We start from the raw sequence: 23,149 nt of genomic DNA on the forward strand, positions 1-23,149 counted from the left end.
GTGATCTTATGGACAGGAAAAAAAAAAAAAATCTAGTTTCAAGGCAGCGTCTGCAGTTGGCACACATGCATTTATGTGTGTGTCCTACATACAAAGGAGATTGTCCGAATGTTTCATGCAAAAATCCATTTAAGCCATGCAAATATGCAACAATTTTAGCTGGAAACATGAGAACGCGATCGTTCATCCTCCATGCTGACGAGACAGAGAGACAGTTGGAGTGCTCACCTCAGTGAAGTCTGTCCGTTAGGAAGATTACAAGAGAAAGAGAGAAGCAAGTTCAAGCAACAGCTAGAGGGATGAGTAGGGAGGAAGCAGGCAGAGCTGGCAGCAACATGTTACCTCAGGAATCAGTGTTAGTAAAAGGGAAAAGGAGTTCATAGCACCATCCAATTAATCTTTAAAGTTGATCGTTCTAACTCCTTGGAAATACTAGATTCGTCAATAGACAGTCATTCAAATCTCAAAGATTAGATGAATAGATAACTCATGAACAATACTCATTCATTTCAGAGGTCACTTACCATAGAGGTCTCGGTCTTGATGGATTTGATCTGGAAGCAGTCATCCACTCCTCTAGAGGTGCTGTTGGCCTCAATCTTGCCGTCGGCGCCTCTCGCACCGTGCTTGGAGTTGGCCTCGTTCTCGCTGTTGCCTTTGGGCGGCTGCTGTCGAGGCGGAGCGTCGTTGCGTTGTTTCTTTGTGACGTGGGCCTCTGGTCCGTGGACCGTCTTCACGTGTTTCCTGAGAGAGCTGGGGTCCGTGTAACGCTTGGTGCACCCGGGGATCTTACACACATAAGGTTTCTGCCGAGAAGGACATTAAACACAGAGCTTATTGTAGAAGTGAGAAAGAGCTCAGACGTGGATGGTGAAATATCAGCACATACAGTATACAGCATATGAAGATTTAACTGTTGAGATTGCATCTTGTATGCATAGCCCTGGGTATTGCCTCTCAGGTGACTTACAGGCTGCCCTTCCTTCTTAGCAAAGGCTGGAGGTGCTGGGTGAGTGTACACCTGTGGGGACCACCCAGTACAGAATAACACTATAGCACTGCTGTCTACACTTTTAACTTTATATTTTATTTATAGTCAAAAGGGAAATCGAATTTGTGTCTTATTGTAGTAAAGATTTGATGCTTTTTTTTCTCTCTTTTTTTTTTTCTTTTACTTTTCTGTCCTATTTTGGTCCAGCTTTATTATGTCGTCAGGTTTGTTCTGTCCTTTGTTTTCTTTGTTTGTCTGTTTTTGGTCAATGTATTGTCAGTTTATAAATTGTGTATGCCATTGCCTGTTTCCATTAAAGGGACAACAAGGAGTTTGTATTTGTTTATAAAAAAGTCTCATATTAATGTGGATGAATCTACATTACCCACACATGTTAATGGGTCCATTTTCGATTTCGATTTCGATTTCGTTTTGTCTCTATCGTTATTTTCTTCTTCTTATTATTAGTGGTGGAAATGCTGGGCGAGCCGAGCATTTCCTACCTTCGGTTTCACGGACGCTGCCCGGCAGGTCATGGGAATAACGCCGCCGAATCGCCGTTTATGGAACTATGACGGTATCTGATCGTCTTCCAACCTCTGACTTTCATTCTTGATGAATGAAAACATTCTTGGCAAGATGTCTGGTGAAAGAATTTCACCGGACATGCAGAGGCTCACAGGAAATGCAGTGTGAAAACACTTTGGTTTCCAAAACTCCTCGTTGTCCCTTTAAATAAATAAGTAATAATAATAATAATAATCAGGGATGCAAACGGGTCAGGACCAAAAAAGAGAGGAACTGGGGGGGGGGGGGGGGGTGCTCACCATTAACAAATAATTACATTACAATATCATGGAAAAGTCAATTTCCAGTAGTTCAACCCCAACCAAGTATTGAGTGCATATAGATGGACAGAGTTTTCAGGAGGCCAACATTTCTATATTAAAAATCCTTTGCAATGTTTCAATTTTGGAGAATTTTAGGTCTTCACTGAATGTTAGTCATAATTATTACTATTAAAATAAACTGAATAAATAAAAGACATGGGATGTTTCATTCAGTGTGTAATGGACATATATATAATGTGTTAGTTTCACTTTAATTGAACACAGCGCCATCGCACCGGAGGCGACGTCTTTCCTTCACCTCTGAAACGGGGCAGAGCTCCGTGGGAGACACCTGCCTGACACAGCAACGGACATGCACGGGGGGAAAAACGGCGGCGCCATCGCACCGAATGCACGCGGATACGCGCCGCTTTGGGTAACGAGCGCGGATCTGAACGATTCACACAAGTCACCTAATTGGTCATGAAAAAAGCGAGTTTCGCTTTTCGGCGCGCTGTTTGCATCCCTGAATAATAATAATAATAATAATATTTGGAGCTCAGAGTGAGCTCAACATCATGTCCAAGAAGTTGGACATTTTACAATGGGAGACTATGAGGATTGACTAACTTTTGGGGCCACACCCTACTGTAGATAGCAGAATCTGCAGTTTTTACCCCCCAGACATGTGCAGCTTGGTGTCAACATACCTCATTTGAGTGTGTGCGGTTCTGGTGCTTGGCTCGGTCCGAGGCGTTGGAGAAGGCCTTATTGCAGCCTTCATGTTCACACACATACGGCTTCTCTCCGGTGTGGGACCTGAGGTGGGTCTTGAGGTTCTCCAGGCGAGAGTAGGCTTTGGAGCAGCCCTCGAACTGCAGACAGACAGATGGACGGACAGACAGACAGACAGACAGACAGACAGACAGACAGACAGACAGACAGTGAAGCTGAGTGCTGTAATTTTGTCTGCAGCTGGGTAGAGAAAAGAGCCGGGCAACAACGACGACAAAAAAAGCTCTGTGTGTTTCAGTTTTCAAATGTAATCTACTCTTGGACTCCTGCCCACCTACTGTGGCGTGCCACACAAAAGCAAAGCCCTGCTACACTTTGGTAAAAAGGGCTATTATGTTAAATATCTAAACTAAGTGTGAGGTGTGGCAGAGCTCTTTGTCTGGTGTGTGTGTGCTTTACTGAGACAAAGAAAGGCCTGTGTTTTCTCTTTGTATTCACTTGTACTGTACAAACTATAATTAGGTATTCCTTCTGAGCAGTTATTGTGAATGTAATTGACTTTGAAATTAAAAGAAAATCAAATTAGACTTAACCAGAAATGGGAAACAAAAGGCAAGAGATTCAAAAGAGCAGACTTAAGGGGTGTTAGAGTGTTATGAGAAGATGCACGTGGGATTTGTGCGGAGAATGTACAGCGTGGTCTTAATAAGGACCCTTGGCCCCCTGCTTGTCTGCAGATTTTAATTACACGCCCACGCTGTCAATCAGATTTCTTAACTCTCTCTTTTACGAGTCATCTGTTTTAATGCATTCACAAGAGCCAGTGAGCTTGCTTTGAAGCCGAGCAAACAGGCCCTCAATTTGATCTTCACACAGAAAATGAAGGCTTCAGTAAAACCCCCATAATTTATTGACAAGGAAATATCACTGGTTCGAAGCAAAAAGTAAATCATAGGAACTTTTTTTTTTCTAAGGCAAAGGACAGGACTGTGGGATAGAGACCGTGTGGCTGCTTCATGACATCCAGGTCCTGTTTCTTGTTAACTAGTCAGTTTAGAGGACCAAAACCCTCATGATGTAACTGTCATACATCAGGGTGCATTATCTCTGAGAACAACTTTGAACAAAAAGCCTTCAAAAACAAACACTGATCAATTTTGAGATTTTGGGCTATTTTTCTTCCTTAATATACATTCTTTCATAAAAGTGGAAAGAAATGGTGTAAAATCGACATTAGGTTTTTATTTTCCTTTATTTTTTCCTAAATTCACCAAAAGTTAGCAGCTACAATGACATACTGTGCTGTAAAGCTCTCTCTCTCCTGAACATTTATGTAGGCTCCAAAAATGGTCATTTCCTCCGTATCCACAACCAATCGTAAAAGTACGACTTACATTAACAATCTCTGGAATTTTAAAGTCTTTATAGACCTGAGTATTTCCTCAGACTCTGAGCCTGAAATCTCCACTTCAGCAGCACTTAGAGACACCAAACCTTCCAGTTTTATTCCTGTCTATATTCTGAAGGTTTTTACTGAGGGTTTGTTGATATATCATTCAAAGCCTGATTTATACAACATTCTATTCCTAAAAATATAGAAAATATGGCAAAATTAGATTCTTTAGGGCTGGTGACATTTATATCTCATTTACAGAGTAATAAAAAGAGATATCCAAAATCTCCTTTGGAAAAACGTCTGACTCTAATATGTCAACAAAATAAAACAAGAATTTTGAAAGTGGCTTCATCCATTGTTCAGATTTTGGTGCTGGAAATGTATGCAAATTAGTGCATATTTCATTAGATATTGCCTCATTTAAATATTTAAACATACAATTTGACAAAACTTGTATGTAAGTGATAAACTTGGGAAGTTTCATGGTGATATTTTTACCCTATTCACCTGTAGTGTCCCTCTCAAGGTGTGATAGTCTGAATATCTTGGCCTCTGAGTCCCCTTTAAATCCAGCAGTGGGTCACACAGTGAGACCAGATGATGCATGCGCTCAGTTAGTTACCCAGCTAGTAACAGTGTGCGCTATGTTAGGCGGTCCTTACCGTGCATTTATGAGGCTTCTCCCCCGTGTGTCGCCTCATGTGCACCACCAGCATGTACTGAGCCTTGAAGGGCTTCTGCTCCCGCGAACACTCGTCCCAGCGACACACAAACTCCTTCTTCTCACCGTGGATGTGGTCATTGTTGATGTGCTGAGGAGACAACCAATCCAAGTCAATTCAAGCCTGTCATCACAATGTATCATTATGCGTGTGCTGCTCAAAATGAGTCAGCGAATTCTTGTCTTTTTTTTTCCCCACAAGAAAATTCCCCCTCTTCCATGTGTCGGCGCATACGTGTGCACAAAACGCGCACATATCCTGAGTGATGGTGTCGTCCATCACAGCTGACAGTTATTATGCATCTGTCGACAGGAGACAATCGCTTGAAATGCACTGACTGTTTTTCCAGACGTTGTCTTTGTGTACGTGTGTGTGTTTATGAGTGTGTGCGTCAGTTTCTCAAGGAAGAGGGACTTCCTCAGATCCCAGTAAAAGTCACCAGGAAGAGGATTTTGTGACCACCTTGTATTTATCTTCAGTTCTCTTCACTTGTAACTGATCAGGAAGTGAGTGGGGGGGCTGAGTTGTTTCCTGTTGGTGCTTTAACTGACACATTGGGGGGGGGGCAATAGGTTCAAATCTGACCTATGGCCCTTTGCTGCATTTCAGCACCACTGTCCTACGATAATAAAGGCTGAATGCCCACTAAAGAAAGTTAACTTAAAGGTACATTGTGTAGGAATTCCTCCCATCTAGTTGTATATTGCAAGCAACTCAATCGTATTTTTCATGCTGCATTCATGTGAAATTGGGCAGACGGCAGACGGACGACAGCCGCTGCAGGTAACGGCATAAACAAGCCTCTATGTAAACAAGTGGTCCGTCAGCACGAGGCAAAACAATACATGTGACAATATGTTGTCATGGCGATGTCGTATTGTTTACCTGACCCACGTTTTACCGGCTTTCTCTCGACTTCTGTGACTAAAATGACATCTGGTTTGTTACAGACGGCTGTCTGCCTGACTGCAGGTGAATGCAGCATCAGTGTAACGCTCCATTCCTCCTCACTGCGTTACCGCAGTGACTTTTCACAGACGCCACCTCGACCTGAGCCGACAGCTCCGGTGTCTCCGCTGAGTTTCCGTGGTTTCCTACCGTCACGCTGCCACTGAACGTAAAAACATGGAGACACCACATGGCAGCCAGCACCGAGCTTACCCGCTCCATGTAGATATGAATGATATGAACGGCAAAGTCAGAGCTTACCGCAACACTTCAGTTTGTTGATGGGGGGGATTACTGATTAATGAAAAACATACTTTTGAACGAAATAATCGATTTTCGTGAATAAATAACAGAAGAAGTTACACAATGTCCCTTTAAAAACTTATATATATTGCAATATATCCCCGGGCGGCGCACCATGGCTGCCCACTGCTCCTCAGGGATGGGTTAAATGCAGAGAAAGAATTTCACTGTACTAGCTGTATATGTGACAAATAAAGAACCTTTACCTTTACCAATTATTTTTTAAATGAATTGGTTAAATTATTCTAGTGAAACAAACCTACATGTGAAATCACAAATGTGAGTTTTGAGATGATTTGTTAACACAGTTTAGTCCATTGGTCCAGTTTGGTCTTGGGACTTTTTTTTCCTAATCTATTAGATGGGGACAGAACATAATCAAAAAAATGTTTTCATCATCACATATTATACGTTTGACTGATCATATCACCCATTGTGAATGTTCTGCTGTTAAACAGCACAATTTTTGAAACAGTCTGTCAGAACTTTTCAGAATTAAAGCTCACAATAGTTTGAAATAAAGCATGCGTCGCGGAAAGAAAGTGTGAAAAATGTTCTTGTGCGTCCACCGATGTTTTGTGAACAGACGTACACTTTGAAAAACTCTCATGTGCACCATGTGCAAATACCCACACACCCGGAGGAACCACTTCATTTCCTCAGGACATCCAGACCCACAATGCTCCACTCATGTGGCCACTACTTCACCAGCGTAAGAGCTCTGTGGCTGATGATTCTGCAGAGATCTATTTTGAGTGGAGGTGGAGGAGTGACGCCCAGCGTAAGGCTCTATTTTCAGGTTACACACTTCTGTGCATCCGTAATTTGGGGACTAATGAATCACGATTTGGTTAAAGCCATGGGTATTTCTTTTTTTTTCTTTTTGCTGAACCATGCGTAAAAGTAGTTCAGGAGTTTTTGACCAAGTTTGACAAGAAGCACATTTAAAGAACATGTTGGCCCCACATTCTCCATCCACGTCATGGACCAACCCAGTGATCTACGGCTCCACTCATTCATCCCACTTATCCACTGAAAAGCTAACTCAGATCCCGACTTGTAGCAGCCCATAGCGACCTGTCGGCCACCTCCCATCAGTCACTGTGTCTGTGGACCGTACACATGCCCCCCCCCCCCCCCCCTCCGGCCACTGCTCTGACACCCCGGTCAGAGCAGGAAGAGAAGCTGCGGCCTGGAAAAGGGAGGAGCGCGAGGTTCCATAACTCCAGAGCTGCTGGCATGACGATGGATTTATGGCTGGCCCTCTGGGCTTCAGGGGGGGTTGGGGGTGTTACTGGGAGTGAGAGGTTAGGGGTTAGGGGTCATGGGGCTGAGAGGTTGGTGGGGCACAGCTGCAGGGGCTTGGGCTTGGATTTGGCGAGAGTCGGCAGGCTCATTAATGTTTGCGCGTGTCAGCCCAACAGGAAAGGATCAGTTACTGGAGCTGTCTCTGACTGGACTCAATCAGTGAGGATTTAATGAGCAGCAGAGCAGCAGTTTGAACTTTTCACTTCGTACCAAACAAAATACAACAGCTCTTATGGCACAGAGTTTACGTTCATCAAAGCAAACTATGAATACTGTCAACATGAGCGGCACTGTAGCAGGATGAAATATTTTCAGTGGAATAAGATTATAGCAAAAACATATTTAATTTAATTTATCAATTTATTGTCTACATTAAAGGGATAGTTCAACATTTTGGCAAATTGGCCCATTGCCATAATCCCTATAGTCATTAATTGTCGGTGCAAGCTATTTTTAGAACGGCGGAGCAGAGCCACGAGCTGCTCAGAGCTACACTATGGAGGCTAATGGGATTTCTTGGGATTCTCATCAAATTCATCAAAAACACAATCCAACAACTCCAAAACATTCACTCACTCACAACATTCACCACGCTATGGAACGTTACGAGATGGAGTTGTTTTCAATTAAAAATAATGAAACTACTCCTAAGACTATAGGGATTAATGTATGGCAATGGGCCAATTTGCCAAAAAGTTGAACTATCCCTTTAACTGATTCAACTGCTTGTTTTTGTTGGACTTTTCAGTTTTAAAGGGGAACTACTGTATGCATGTCTGGTTGCTTTTTCGCTGTTTTGGTCGTTTTTCTCTCCACGGAGCTCCCCCTACAGTTTCGGAGTACATATTTTACAACTCTGTCATAATTACTGTACTCTGAAGCTTTCTAATTAATATCAATATCTTTCAGTGAACCTCTACAAAAGCCAGAAGGACACCCAGCCTGACACTCACATGGACGAGCTGGTCCTGGGTGTCATACTCCTTGGTGCAGCCCTCCCAGTGGCAGTTGGTTTCATATATGGCCTCAGGCTCCTGCTTGCACTCGTCTTTGTCCAGATCCTCGCTCAAGTCCAATATCCCTCCGCCATGGTCCTGGACAAAAAGGCAGAGACAGATGAGTGGATCCAAACAGAATATGTAAAAAAAAACACGCAAACACAGAGTGGTCAATAAGTTGGAGAGGCCTTCTGGACTATTGTGCATCTGTCTTATCTTATCTAATCCTGAGGAGCTGCTGCTTGATCTCAGCGTGTGACAGGACCTCTTGTCGTTGATTAAAGCACCAGTTTTATCCATTAATCTATAATCAATTGGAGCCAGAGAAGCAACTGTGGTTAAAGAGTTTCCCTACTGTAAAAGGCTGAAGCTGCAACAAGGACAAAGACAAAGTTGCAAGACAGTTGCAGACTTCCTTTTGATCTACTGTCTTTTTCTTGAAACTTCTCTCCTCTATCTTTTACCTGACTTACCTGTGAGGTCGGTGAGATGGGCAGTGGACCGTCTGCTTCTGTCTTAACCTTTGACCTCTTGGTGGTCAGTGGGTTGACCGTGCTGCTCACTGCTGGGTCGCCACCTGCATTCTGAAACACATAAGTCCAGATGGAGCAATGAAGAGCAGATACAGTTTCCTGAAGGTATACGTTCACTCCATTAAAGGGATAGTTCACCCAAAATTGAAATTTCACTCATTATCTACTCACCCTCATGTCGACTAAGGGCTGGGAGAAGTTTCAGAGTCCTCCGTGGCTTCTCTGACTTACAGGGGTTCTCGGCATAGCAGTGCATGTCCATATAACGGTTGCAAATGGATACCAACTGTCTTTGTAACAAAAAGACACACCAAAAAACATCCAAATACCTCCATGCTGCTCGTATGTAATGTCCGTCTTGTATTGAAGTGAAATAAGTCTATATTTCAAGCTTGTTTTCTGGCGAAAGCTTCTCGAAGCTCCTCTTTCCGGTTCGTCAAATTTGGACGAACTGGGAAGAGGAGCTTCCGCTACAAACAAGCTTGAAAAATAGACTTTTTTTTTTTTTTTTTTCGGACAATTTCACATTTCAGGGCTTCAATACAAGACGGACATTACATACGAGCAGCATGGAGGTATTTGGATGTTTTTTGTTGTGTCTTTTTGTTACGAAGACAGTTGGTATCCATTTGCAACCGTTATATGGACATGCACTGCTACGCCGAGACCCCCTGTAACTCAGAGAAGCCACGGAGGACTCTGAAACTTCTCCCAGCCCTTAGTCCACATGAGGGTCAGTACGTAGATAATGAGTGGAAAATTTCAATTTTGGGTGAACTATCCCTTTAATCCTGACACTCACCAACCTGCCTATTCATCTGAGGCCATCAGTCCTCCCGCTTGTTCACCTATTTAGTCACTCATTCATTCATTTTAGACACTACTGCGGCTTTCTACGCGTGGAACCAGATAACTAAATCACAAAGATACCACAAAACTGTTTTTTTGGCTCAGCAAATCAGCTGCACGGAGATGTGAGGAGTCAGGGTTGCGCCAGGCACCACGGGCCCATAAGTCAGACTGGGACCTGCCGCCGAGACTAAACAGTTTAGACTGCTTTATGATCGCCAAAAGCCACAAGAAAATATGAGAGAAGAGGAGTTATTACCCTCGGTACAGAGTGGGGAGGAGGCAGAGTCGGGGGTTGAGGAGGGAAGGGGCTTTGATCTGCCAACAGATTCTGAACAAGACAGAAAGACAAAGACTCAGAAGGCCTGGGTAGGCTCTAATAGAGATGAAAAGAAAGGAAAAAATTTAATCGAGTGTGTGTGTGTGTGTGTGTGTGTGTGTGTATTGAGGTTCATTGGAGGGGTTCAACATCAGAGGGGGGTCTCCTAATCCCACCCAGACACTACAGTGTATTTGAGCATGACAATGATTCATTCAGTGGCTGGAAACCAAAGGGGAAGTATGGTTCTGATCACTGTGGAAATGAAACTCAATGTATGTTTGTGTTTGTGTATGAATGGTGGTGTGTGTGTGTGTGTGATGGAGAGGTGCAAATACACACTCCTGGATAGTGGGATGCTGTCAGCAGACACTGTGCTGAAACAGAGGTGGAGGCAGCTGATTGCAGCAGCGTGAGCTGGACTGATTCACTGAGTGGGAAGTTTACATTACGAGTGGCTGTGGCGTAAACAGTGGGCTGATAAAGAGAGACAGAGGAGACAGGAGGAAGTAAGACAAATGGAACGGGGGGGTGGAGGGGTGTGTCTCCTGCATATTTCTGACCTGAGATACAGTATATGAAAAAAAAAAAATGCTTCATTCATGACAACGTGTTAATGTAAGCTACATTTACCGGACGAGCTTTCATCCACATCACCGCATGAGGTCCAGTACAATTAGTCAATCGGCTGATCAACTTCTAAAAGTTCAAATGAGTCATGTATGGAGCTGGATTCCTTCAAGCCCCAGACACTCAACAGGATTTGTCAAGTGAAGAAAATGTTTTAGTTTAGTTTCAGCTCAACTGTGAATAGTTGCTTAAACTGCAGTTTATATGTTTATAAGTTCTACCTCAGCAGAGGGTCCACACAGGACCACTGAAGCTGGTGCTCGTTCATGTGTATTCAATAGCAGAATTTTCTCAGACCCTAAAATGTCGCTGTTCACATCTCATAATATTGCCTTTCTTTTGGCAATTTATGCCTTTAAAGGGATAGATGCATATCTGGTATCAGATGATGGGACTGATCCATGATGCCAATATTTTCACTTAAATTCTATGTTTGTGAGGCGGCAGCAGGCAGTAGCATACAACAAACACAGAGCAAACAGAGTTTTACAAAGTTAGGAAAGCAATTTTTAAAGTCAAGCCTGATGCCTTCATTGTCTTCCACATGACAAGGTATACAGTTCTATTAATTCAACAGTTGTATGGGTCAGTATCAGGTATCAGCCGATACACTAAGCCCAGCAATTGGTATCAGCGCCTGGATCTGTGCATCCCTAATAATAAGAGAGTGACAGTAAAATTGGGGAGAGAGCGCTACAGGACTGGTAACACAAAAATGAACACAATGATTGAGTGAAACAGTGAGAGAATAAATAGTTGGAGTAGAAAAGTCATCATTTCCTACCTGGTTTGCCTCGGAGTTGGAGCTGTTGTGCGAGGTGGTCATGGGTGAGGCGGTGAGCGGGTGCTGGCGTGCCGAGAAGGAGGACGGCGACGGCTGAATGAGAGGAGGCGTGTGTCCAAAGGCGTTGAGACTCCTCTGCTGGGACAGCAGCTGCTGGTACGCCACAGGGTTGATGGGGTGAGGGAAACTGAAGGATGGGCTGAGCGAGAAGAAGAAGGGAGAGATGCTTATCTTGTGGAATAATGATGGGAATTTGGTCTACTGGATGGTATTCTTATAAAACCACAGTAGAAACTGTTAGACTGTCAATTAACTTAAAGCAGATATCAGTGGAATGTTTTTGTTAATATAAGTCCTAAATAGTCCTATTTTCCGTCAGCAATCACTTACATGAAGTATTTCAGCCTAAACACGAGTCTCTCCGTCACTCTGCTCTGCTGTAACCCGAGGAGAAAATTTTCCTTGTGGGATACAAGTGTTATCCAATGAGGGGAGAGAACGGCATGAAGGGCTGTGTGTGCAGCCAAGGGATGCGCGTGAATGTGGTGACGTAGCACGAGGACCAATTGATGCCTGACAAGGGCGGGGGCTGCTAACTCATGGTGCGTTCAAGGAAACTCGTACTTTGTGTTTTTCCTTCCTGTGAAGTCATACCAGTTCGATCTGGTACGAGTTCACGGGTCGGAAGTTACGAGTGGCAGTTATAGGGAACTTTCACAGACAACAGGACGGTAAAAACACGAGCTACGGGTTACCTGGAACGCTACCAAGTCGTAGTTGTGACTTGAAGCTGTAACTTACGGTTTCAAAAGCCTGCCTTGAACACAGCATTAGCCGAAACGGCCGTGCCGATGATATCTGCTTTAAGCTCTGTCTTACTTGTTTCTGCTGCCAAGTAAGACACCAGCATGATCCAAATCTAACATAGTTATATGATAATGGGGCAATGAGACTCAAATACATAGTCTGCTAGATGAACATACACTGATTTTGAAGTTTAATGACTTTCAGGAGCTTTATATGTAGTAGTATTTGTTGCTTACTGTATGTGTAAAATCCCTGCAGTCAGTATTTGTGTTTTAGGGGTTGTAGTAGGATTTAAAAGACAGCATCAAGTACTTACAGTACATCAGTGCACTCACAGGTAAGTAGGCCTACACATACACTGTAAACTCAGTAATAGAGAATGTGTGCGAGTCTCATGCATGTGAAATTAATTTGCCAGTGGCACAGACAATACGATCTCCAGCCTCTGGTGCCATTTTTACAAGTTTAAAATGACATGGTATTCCTCTTCCACTACACAGCTGAGATGCTGACTGTTGATACTCTGTATGCTCTTCAGTACACTGATGCTTTTTTTACCCAACTGTATGTTGTTGTATTCAGTTCAATTCAATTCAAAAAACTTTATAGTCTATCACAAGGACAGAAAATTGTCATCAGTTTGGGCTCCGAACAGTTAGACATATAAACACCAATGTAAAACCCACATTAAAAAAACTTGTACTTGTTGGAAGTGTGAGCATGGAGGTAAAATCAACTGCCAATAACAGCATGTCAATGGCAGTTCTACCTTGTCAGCAAAGGACAGGACACAGTAATTTAACACTACAAATTGTTTTAATGGATAATATGAAGAGAGAAAAAAAGAAAGATCTGAAGTTTGGTCATAAATATGCGTGCTTGGTCTATATACCTGATCCCTCCGACGGAGAGGTGGCCGTAGGAGCTGCTGGCGGCCGAGCTGGAGCGGGAGTTGTTGATGTAGGCAACGAGGGAGTTGGGCGAGGTGCGGATCATGGTCTGCAGGTCGATGCTGGCGTCCGACAGCGGAGAGATGGACAGCGCCCTCTTTCTGCTCAGCCGGGGTGTCAGCCGTGGGCTCGAGAAACGTGACACTGCAAACAGAGAACAAAGAGAAAAACTCAGTTGCTTGCAAACAAACATGTGCATGTTTGTTCTCCCCCCCCCCCCCCCACTGCTGTCCTGCCTCACATTGACTTGACAGGGGAAACTAATTCCCCCTGTACTTCCATTAAGCCTCCACATGGCCTCAATAGAAAACCAGCATTTATCCTGGACCGTGTTAGAAGAAACATTTAGCCCCAAGCCCTCAGTGGAGGTCACAGCCATGCTAAGCTACAAGCTATCTCCTACATCTCTCGTTTTCTCTCCCTCTCTCTCACACACACAGCTCCCCTATTTAACATTCGCATCCTCTTATGCATAATGAATTGCCCCCAATCATTCTCAGTAATTACCGCGATAGCAATCTCTTTCAGACCGCTGTACTCGGGTGAGTTAAAAGGAGGCAATTTAAACAAATTGATCTCAGAATACCATTAAAAAAGAACCAGGCTTGACTCACAAAGGTAGAGTTCATGGCTTCCTGCTGGTCCTGGTTATTGCACAAGTTTCTTATTCTTGTAGAAAGCAGCGGTTGAGGTTACTTTCCCATGAACTTGAAGATAAACCTATTTGTTTTTCCATAGGTACTCATGTGTATTTTGTTTTTTGGAAGACATCCGAGGCGACGGCTTTGCCGGGGACCAACAGGTGCCGCCGGGCGACAGAGAGCGGTGCTCGCTGTGTGTTTGTGCTAACCTGTAATTAGGTCTTACAGCAGACATCATCAGAGGTGCGAGAGGCAGGAAACTCATAATGGGCCCATCACAACACACCTAAGCACATGCACAGTGACCTAATACACACACACACACACACATATGTCAGCTTCACTGCTGCCAATGTGCCGACAATCCCCGAGTGTTGTGCTGGTGAAACTCACATCCCCTGGAGCCAAATGAATCCAGGCACCGCCATAATCACCACACCAGACCTACAGCCATAAACCAAGGGCTTACTTCCAAAACTATTATGTTTGGAGGTGGCGAGTCGTAAAAGCAGAGGCATGTGTACTTAGTTAAAAGGTCCTTGAGAACTTCAGACAGCAGACAACGGTAGTCGGTGGTCTAAAAAAAAAAACCAAGTAGAATGATGATAGGGAGGAGTATAAAAGAGCTGGCAAAAACAACAAACACTTCCCAGGAATGCGCCTCTTAAAGGCTAATAATAATAAGTGTCATCTTGTGTTAGCCATACGGTTGGTGAAGAGTGGAGGAAAGCACTGATGTAAGCACTGATGCTATTGTTGTCCAAATGTGTATTTATTAACATGGACACGCACCACGTTTTCATCATCCAAATGTGTATTTATTCTATGTATTTATGTACAGTTAGTATGTGTATAGAATGTGTTCTACCCCATGTGGTACTATATTTTATTCCATTGTTGTTCTTTTTAAAGGTACATTGTGTAGGAATTACTCCCATCTAGCGTTGAGGTTGTATATCGCAAGCAACTCAATCGTATTTTTCATGATGCATTCATGTGAAATTGGGCAGACGGAAGACAGCCACTGCACGTACAGTAACAGCATTTAACAAGTGGTTCGTCAGCACGAGGCAAAACAATACACGTGACAATATGTTGTCATAGCGATGTGGTATTGTTTACCTGACCCACGTTTTACCGGCTTTCTCTGGACTTCTGTGACTAAAATGACATCTGGTTTGTTACCGACGGCCGTCTGCCCGACTGCAGGTGAATGCAGCATCAGTGTAACGCTCCATTCCTCCTCACTGCGTTACCACGGTGACTTTTCACAGACGCCACCTCGACCTGAGCCGACAGCTCCGGTGTCTCCGCTGAGTTTCCGTGGTTTCCTACAGTCACGCTGCCACTGAACGTAAAAACATGGCGACACCACATGGCAGCCAGCACCGAGCTTACCCGCTCCATGTAGATATGAATGATATGAACGGCTAATTCAGAGCTGAAAGGAACACTTCACTTTGTTGATGGGGGTGATTACTGATTAATGAAAAACATACTTTTGAACCAAATAATCGATTTTCGTGAATAGATAATTTACCACTCCTATAAATTCTGTAATATTCGCCTATCTAAGGCGTACCCAAAGTAAATTGAATGCTGTTCTTGAACTGTTTGGAGAATATGGATGGGCTTGGTCTCTTTTGAAAGGTAACACTCTGAAGTTTTTCCCCAAACTGAAATAATCACTATAAGTGCTATTATCATTGAGTAATCTAAGTTGGAACACACTGAATTAGAATGTTTTTATTCTCGCCTGAATTTTTTTGTTGCAATCAGATGCCTGAAGATGAGTGTAGCTGAGAATTTTAGCTGGAAAACACAATGGGACCACAGCATGAAGCCTTACCTGGCCCCAGTTCAAATTTGATAACAATCCTGCTAAAAATTAGTATTTTACACATGTTTTTCTAAGTGTATATCTAGGCGTTTTCCTAAAATTGCCATTGAGAAACAATACATGCGCCAAAGTGCAGCTTTTGCAAAGTTACGCATGAAAATGGCAGTGCTGCCTTTTCCCAGGGACCGTGAATGCAGCACATCGTTTTTTTTCGGAATTTCATTGGCTATTCAATGCATCAGTGCCATCGGGATCGGTTTCTATTGGCTGAAGCCATTCAGCGCTGTCGGAGGGGATGTTCCTCATACAGACACAGCCACTCATTCGCTATTGCAGGCGGCAGCCGGGGACAGGGAGCTTGTGATTGGTCGAGTGAGCTGTCAATCGAAAGGTCAGAGCGCAGCGCCATTTTGTGAAGTGAAATAAACATTGTTTTCATGTAAACGCCGGACTTATGAGGAGAAATAAACGGATTTACTGGATATACAATGCGTAATTTCATAAGATGCAGCAGCGGGATGAGGCTATCTACCGGTACAACCGTGTGTTTTGGACTAAATACTTTACTGGATTGGATTTACTGGACTTTTCTGAATGTAACGACACCAAGTTTGTGGGGAAACCCTGTGATCCTGAGCCTGCCCTGACACAAATCGTGAGTTATATCGGCTTTTTACGAACTTTGTTAGCATGTTTATAGTCTGATTCGAGTGTTGCTGTGATGATTATATTTAGGAATGGTCGGCATATCTTTAATCACAAGAGTTTTAGCTTTCCAACGATATGTGGCATGACTATTTCAAGTGACTGGTGACATCCTCTATGACACCTCCCTGTTTAAAACCCCCCCGGGGGCCCGCGGGCGGGCCGTTGGAATGGTAACAGGATAACAGGAGAAGTTACACAATGTCCCTTTAAAGGTTGCCTTGTACAATCTGGCAGAGGGACAAACGATGAAAACTAGCATTTTAAGCTAATTCGGGTGCATTTACATGTGTTTTTCTCCAAATGTTTGTTAATGTGCATTGTCCCTTTTCAAATAAACTAAACTGAAACTAAACTGAAACTGTTTTCTTCACACTGTTTTAGCAGTGATCCCTGCCAGCCCAGCAGTTTTAATAGGAGATAAGTGTATTAATATCCTCCCTTTATGAAGCAGAAAACCTGGTGGCCTGATAGCCTGGCGCCTGCCTCACCCTTCTGGGAACTGTGCCCAAAACGCCGCCCTGTGCTCTGACGCCCACTCAATTTGTGCGCCGTGTACCTCAGCTCAGAAGAATTCTCAGCGCCTCCAGCAATAAAGTTCTTGACGTTGGGTCTTCTAATGCTAAGCCGTGAACAAAGTAGTTTTGTTCAGCCCGGTCCCCCTGATCAAACCTACTTTTACCTGGAATAAATATCACACACAGACATGGACACGCAAACACACACAGGCACAGACACACACACACACACACACACGGACACACAACTCTCACCACTCGGTAAAGGGAGTGTTTTATAGGTGGCGGCTATAATTGAAAGGGTGAGCAGGTTCCGGCAGGGAGTGAGAAAACAGATGTTGCACAGGCAGTGGTGGCGCAGCAGCAGCGTGGTAATATGGCGAGTGTGTGTGTGTGTGTGTCTGTTGTATGTTCTCTGTGGACTGTATCGTGGGATGGTTGTAATTGTGGGATCTGGATTTATATAGAGAGTCATAATTACAGTGCACATTGATACAGAAGAAAAGAAAAGAAAAAAAGTATATGTGTGTGAGTGTGAGTGTGTGATTATTTAAGAATTTGCCTGCGCTGTCTTAACTGAAATTGCGTTGTGGAAAATGAAAACACTTTAATTGGAGGGTTGTACTAATCCCTGTAAGGATCTGGCTCTCAGCGCTACATGCCCCCCCCCCATGATAGATAAAAATTACTAAAAAAAAAAACTAAAGAAATTGCTTACGCCAATTAAAGTGAAAACTAATAGGGAAACTCCATCAAGTGGTATTCAGTTAGATCCCACTTGCATTCCCACCAAAAAGTTATCATTACCTATCTCATCTAACAATAATCACTGGCTTACAACCAGCCAAGCTGCAGTCCAGGTCTGTGTTCACACTGATCTTGACCTCTGACCTTTAACCACCAGAATCTTGTCAGTTCATCCTTGAGCTGATGTGAACTATTTTACCAAATTGATGTTCATGGGAAAAGGATGGATGGAGGCATACAAATAGCCCCTTTTCGAGCTAAGAATATAAATTCAGGTTTAAAGTTAAAATTCAGGTTCATCTTTACACTATCCACTTCTGTGAGAATCCAGCTGCCCCTTCTGGAGTTCATGGAGACAGTCAAACTAACAGTTGAGTTATTCCTACAACAGAATGATGAGCAGTCTTGAGCTGGACTGCTCCTCAGCTGAATACAGAAGTGGTGCCAGTAGATCAGCTCAGTGCCAATTAAAATGCAAACCTTGTAATATCTCTAAATGTGTGAACAAATCTGTTCTGCAAACAGGAAAACATGCCTGAGTTTACTTGGACAACGCAAGACGCATGCATAATCTTTTATGAGTTTATGGTGTTTTGTTCTGTACAGTAACTTTCTCATTCTTTGATTTTCCCACACACTGAGATACACATTACATTTGAGATCCGATCACTCGGACCACATTTGGAGCCGGACTGCTGAATGCAACTCTGTCCTGAGCCACACTGAAAGACCAGCTACTCCACTGACCTCTGCTACTGATTAGCCCTAACACAGTCATAATGAACTGAACTGAAAACAACAACAACTACAAAAAAGTGTAAACTGATGTGCATGCACTCACTATACATGCCTCCTTCTGGGCAGCAGAACATGATGCAGCAAAGTCTCTTTGCTTCTCTTCCTGTATTTCCATAACTTATGCACTTTAGCAGGGATATGGAAAAGACAACCATAGAGGTTTAAGCTGTCCTGACAAGCACCCAGTCTGTTGAATTAGCTTTTGATGTGTGAGGATTTTTTATTTTCAGATTAACTACAGCGGCTACAACGGCTGTTTCCATTGCTGAGGGGGGCACAGGTTTATGTGCACCTTTGACCGATGCAGTTCCCCCTCACCAGGACACCACCGTGAGGAACAGGTCAGCATCAATGATATTGGAGTTTAAAGTTTAATACCAATAACCCTCTAATCCAGAGGTGTCAAACATAAGGCCCGTGGGCCAAAACCGGCTCTCGAGAGGGTCTCATCCGGCCCGCGGGATGAATTTACCAAGTGAGAAAATCACATAGAAGAAAGAAGATGCATAATATTGTTGAAATTGCTAGTATTTTGTAAAAGGAGGGTTCATTTGTTCTAAAACAAAGGAAATATTTAGAGTTCTTGTTATTCATAGGTGATTATGCTATTATTTTACTGGTCCGGCCCCTGAACTAAAATGAGTTTGACATCCCTGCTCTCACATGTTTATTGAGTAATATTTTTGTTTAAAAAATGAATGCATAAAAATAATAACTGATGTTTATTTACCTAAATTCAGTCAACAGAAAGAAACAAAAACAACAACAACATGTCCTGAGCAGTTGGCCCTTGTGGATAATCTTGGGCTTGTTCAGACTGACCTTGTCTGGGGTGAAGTGGGAGCTGCTCTCTGCTGGACAGCTTCTCACCCCCCCCCCCCCCCCCACCAACCCCCACCCATCCCAACCACAGTCTGAGTCCGTGCCAGCAGGGCCCCATGTCTCCACATCTTCAGCCAGGGCCAACCCCCCCTCCCAGCCAGAGCAGTGGAGAATATTTATTTTCCCTGCTAAATCTCACTAATACTAACACTGTGAATTTTATTAGCGACGGAGCTCGCACTGAATCCTCTTAGAGCCCCCAGTGTCCAGCCCCAAAGCCGCCGTTGTGCTTGTCAGTGTGTTTATGCACACACTTCCACCCGTGTGCTCGTGAACCAACATATAGTTAAGTGTTTGTATATGCTGTGTGGGGGGACGGAGCCCCCCCACCCCCACCCCGTCCCCTCCCTCTCCTCTTACCACCGCATCGGTACACAAATCTATCTCCCTCTCTCCCCCTCGTGCTGCATCGACACTAAAATCTCTTTCTTCTCAGCGTGGCAGACATTTACTTTGGCTGCTGCTTTTGTCGTGGGAGCTTCGGCGATTTCCCGTAAGCTGCTCTGATATTTCTCTGCCCACCCAGCCCTTACATACCTGCTCGCTCATATACAAACAGTCCCGTGAATGGCTCCCAATGTGAAACGCCGTTATGCTACTTTATGGCGTTTGCACCGATGCAAATGCTAACCCCCTTAGAATGATTTTTAATTATGATATTACTTTTGAGACCGGCCGCTTGTACATCATAAGAAAAAAAGTTATAAAGTGGGGTTATTTTACCATAGAGTCTGTTTTGGAGCTTTCAAGTGGAAAAAAAAGAGGCTTCAAAAAGTAACGACCTCTTATATTTAGCCAAGACAAGACATCAAGAGACAAACCTTTGAATCAACAGATGCCATTTGCTATAGACTTGAACCAAAATGATCTGGGGAAATGGGGATGTCAAGGAGCTCAATGGTTACTGTCAGAGCTTTTTGCATTTTGTGATTTGGACAGGGTGAGGTCAAGATACACTGGGGTCAAGTGTGTAGTCTCTCATGTCTAGAGCTGGGTCTAAAGGACCTATATTTGTTCATGCTTTAGAAATGATACACAAAACAGAAAACACAAAAAATATTGTGTTCAAACTTAAATTGCTCTGACTTTTAGCCAAGAAATGGCAAGAGAATATAATTCCATTTCCCATGCCCTTTGCATGGTGCAAATCTTCTTCAAAGTCTCCAGCTTGATGAGATTCACTATAATACAAAAGTGACCTATATCAGAAGTGTCCTGGAAAATAGACTCTTGAAACACATCTCATGTACATGGGAATCAAAATAACTTTTAGACAGGACTGAAGTGACCCTTCATCACTGGCCAGTGTACTGATGCTACATTTTTGAACTTGTCCCTGTCTGCTCCTCTGTCTGTCACTCTCCCCAAATAAAGACAGTGATTCATGTGTGAGAGACACACCACAGACCCCATCACTGTCTCACAGGAGTGGCTGTGCATTTCAGCAAGGTCTTTATAGCAGCTGTCTATCAGTCCTGTCCCTGACACTAGCTGGGTTTACATGGAGCCAAATATTAGTCTAGAATTGAATGAAAAGGCTTCATATACATGTAAACACCTCAATCAGAATAAACAGGCCCAAACCAAATGGAATTTCATTCACTTTCAGATGGTAGAAGATTCCTTCTTCCAAACCAAAAATAAAATAAAGTGAAACAGAATGTTGTCTGGTTGTGTCCTTTCTGCACATGCTCCGTCTCAACATAAATGTGTTTCTTCACTTGCAAATGCTTGAATAAAAGTGTCAAAATAATGACAACTACTCTGCCAATAGATCTCCATCTTTGATCAGGCATGTGAAGTTTTGATTAATCTGTGCTAGACTTCTCAATGGGCCTGAAAATTAAAACCCGACCCTGCCAAAAAAGAAAAATGACCCGAGTCATTTGTATACAGTCATTTTGACCCAAAACCAGGCCCCGAACCAGAACCAGCGCGTCTGGTCGGGTTGGTCGGCTCAGCCCAATGAGAACTCTCTGCGTGTGTCTTGCGGCTGTAAAATGTCTGTTCAGACAGTTGACGAGAAATCTTCATTCAGTCATTTGAATCAGAATGAAAAAAAAAGTCTGCATGTACAGTGACACTGGAGGAAAACTCTTTGAAACAAGTAAATCAAGTATAGCTGGGGGAATGGCATTCTGCTGTTGTGGCACTTACGACAACATCCCAGTGGCTTTTTAAAGGGGAACTATGCAAGTCCAGCCTCTATTCCTCTGTGTTGCTAACCCTCCTCCCGGCCATGTGCATTTGTTTCCAACAAAGCCAGTGAGAAATCCATGGAGCGGTGGATAACGTTATAAATTGTATAGGATGTAATAATGATGTGTATATTTATAGTCCGATCTGTCATTAACAAGAGATTACGGGTTACGGTGCGTGTTTGTGTCACGGTGCTTCAGAGAAGGGAGGTGGTTTTCGGCCAAGAGACATTACGTTGAAGGCAGAGAGCCTCCATTCTCCCTGTAACAAGTTACAAGTCATTTAATAAACCATCAATATTACCCTGAAGCTGGTTAATTAAGGTAAAAATGTAGCATAGTTAAGATAAAAATCCTGCATAGTTCCTCTTTAAGGTCACGTCTCCCTAACATCCTGGGGAGAGGTTCTTGTGTTTTAAGTGTCTGGCTTGAGGTGTGCCAAACAGTAAATCCTAAGATCCATAAGTAGACCTGTAAGTCATGCAGCCTTGTCAAAAAAAAAAAACCTTTGGTGAAGTATGTGTCCACAACTTTTCCACCAGCACACTTCTCACAGCGGTGCTCAGTGTGTTATGGTCCGGCCCTGAGCCCCGCAACTCCCTCACCCAGAGAGAGGAGAGACAGTGAGCGGGAGGCAGTGGGTGGGTGGGGGGGTGAGGAGCCCTGCTACGGGTTCACTGAGGGCTCACAGTTCTTGCGGTGGGTCTCCTGAGTAGAGTGCATAAATTGATTTTTTATTATGGATTTTATCTGCGCTGCCATCCAAAACTAACATGAAGGGATGAAACACATATTTGCCACCTCTGCCACTACGCCTCCTCCTCCTCCTCCTCCTCCCACGCTCTGGTGTGTAAATACGGCCTTTGATTCCGGCCAAGGCTGCCCGCGATGAGCATTAGCTGGCCGCCTCGGTCAATATGAGCCCTGTGCTGCAGTGGAGGAGCTTCCAGACTGGCATCGTGGTCCAAGCACTGACCACATCAGTCCTAGCATGGTAGAACACTAAATAAAAAGCTGCCTTGGCCGGTGGCAATGAGTGCGGACGCTGCTGCGCTGGAGGAGCGGGAGGTAGGGGTGAGGGAGGGTGGGCGGGTGTGGGGTTTGTGGCTATTTAAGCAAACAGCTTCCCCAAACAAGTGTGGGCGAAGGCAGCACAGCGGCGGTCACTGAGGTGGAAGGAGGGAGGAGAAAGAGGTGGTCTACAGTTTCATCTGACCCCACCTCACCCTTCCCTTTCAGCACCGCTGTGTTTAACTAAGTGATTGAGTTAATTAAAAAGATTAATGGCAGTGCAATCCCGTATCTGATTCTCTACCCCTCCGTGTCCCTATCTGTTGTGTTTTCCTACCTGTGCGTGAGGATGCCTGCATTTACCGTCCAGCTGCGACTCCGAGGAGCGTGACTGCTGCAGTGGTCGAAGGCAGTGTTTTCTTTTCGGGGTGGGTGGTTGGTTGGTTGGTTGGACGCCATGAAAGAAAAAGAGTGAGAACTCCTGGAGCGGCGCGGTGCAGCGCGGCCGTCGGTCGGTGCCAAGGGGAGTATTTGATTATCAGGCATCGAAAAGGCTTGACTTTCACGGACAGTTTTCCACTCTGTGCGCTTTTCTGTTCCCCCATTCATGAGGACTGAAAGTTTCTTGGATTGCCTTTTTGCTGCTGAAATCAAATGTCTATTCTGGTGCCTGACTGTCATGTTGATAGAGGGTCCAGGCTCTAAT

The 23,149-nt window shown here is 44.0% G+C and overlaps 1 protein-coding gene across 2 annotated transcripts in view; it reads right to left on the minus strand.

Annotated features, from left to right (window-relative positions):
* gli2a (GLI family zinc finger 2a) overlaps positions 1 to 23,149 on the minus strand; it is a 106,486-nt gene that overhangs the window by 6,773 nt on the left and 76,564 nt on the right. Inside the window, exons 6-13 of one of the 2 annotated variants that reach the window (XM_085764696.1) lie at positions 13,046 to 13,247; positions 11,347 to 11,545; positions 9,873 to 9,989; positions 8,705 to 8,815; positions 8,187 to 8,327; positions 4,615 to 4,764; positions 2,532 to 2,696; positions 525 to 806 (exon numbers count right to left, since the gene is read on the minus strand). In XM_085764696.1, the coding sequence (XP_085620822.1) occupies positions 525 to 806; positions 2,532 to 2,696; positions 4,615 to 4,764; positions 8,187 to 8,327; positions 8,705 to 8,815; positions 9,873 to 9,989; positions 11,347 to 11,545; positions 13,046 to 13,247 (1,367 nt within the window). The remainder of the gene's footprint in view (positions 1 to 524; positions 807 to 2,531; positions 2,697 to 4,614; positions 4,765 to 8,186; positions 8,328 to 8,704; positions 8,816 to 9,872; positions 9,990 to 11,346; positions 11,546 to 13,045; positions 13,248 to 23,149) is intronic. The other variant, XM_085764695.1, reaches the window with a different exon arrangement.

The sequence above is a fragment of the Trachurus japonicus genome, chromosome 21 (genome assembly GCF_045865225.1).
Source record: "Trachurus japonicus isolate A0001 chromosome 21, Traja_1.0".
Classification (NCBI taxonomy): domain Eukaryota; kingdom Metazoa; phylum Chordata; class Actinopteri; order Carangiformes; family Carangidae; genus Trachurus; species Trachurus japonicus.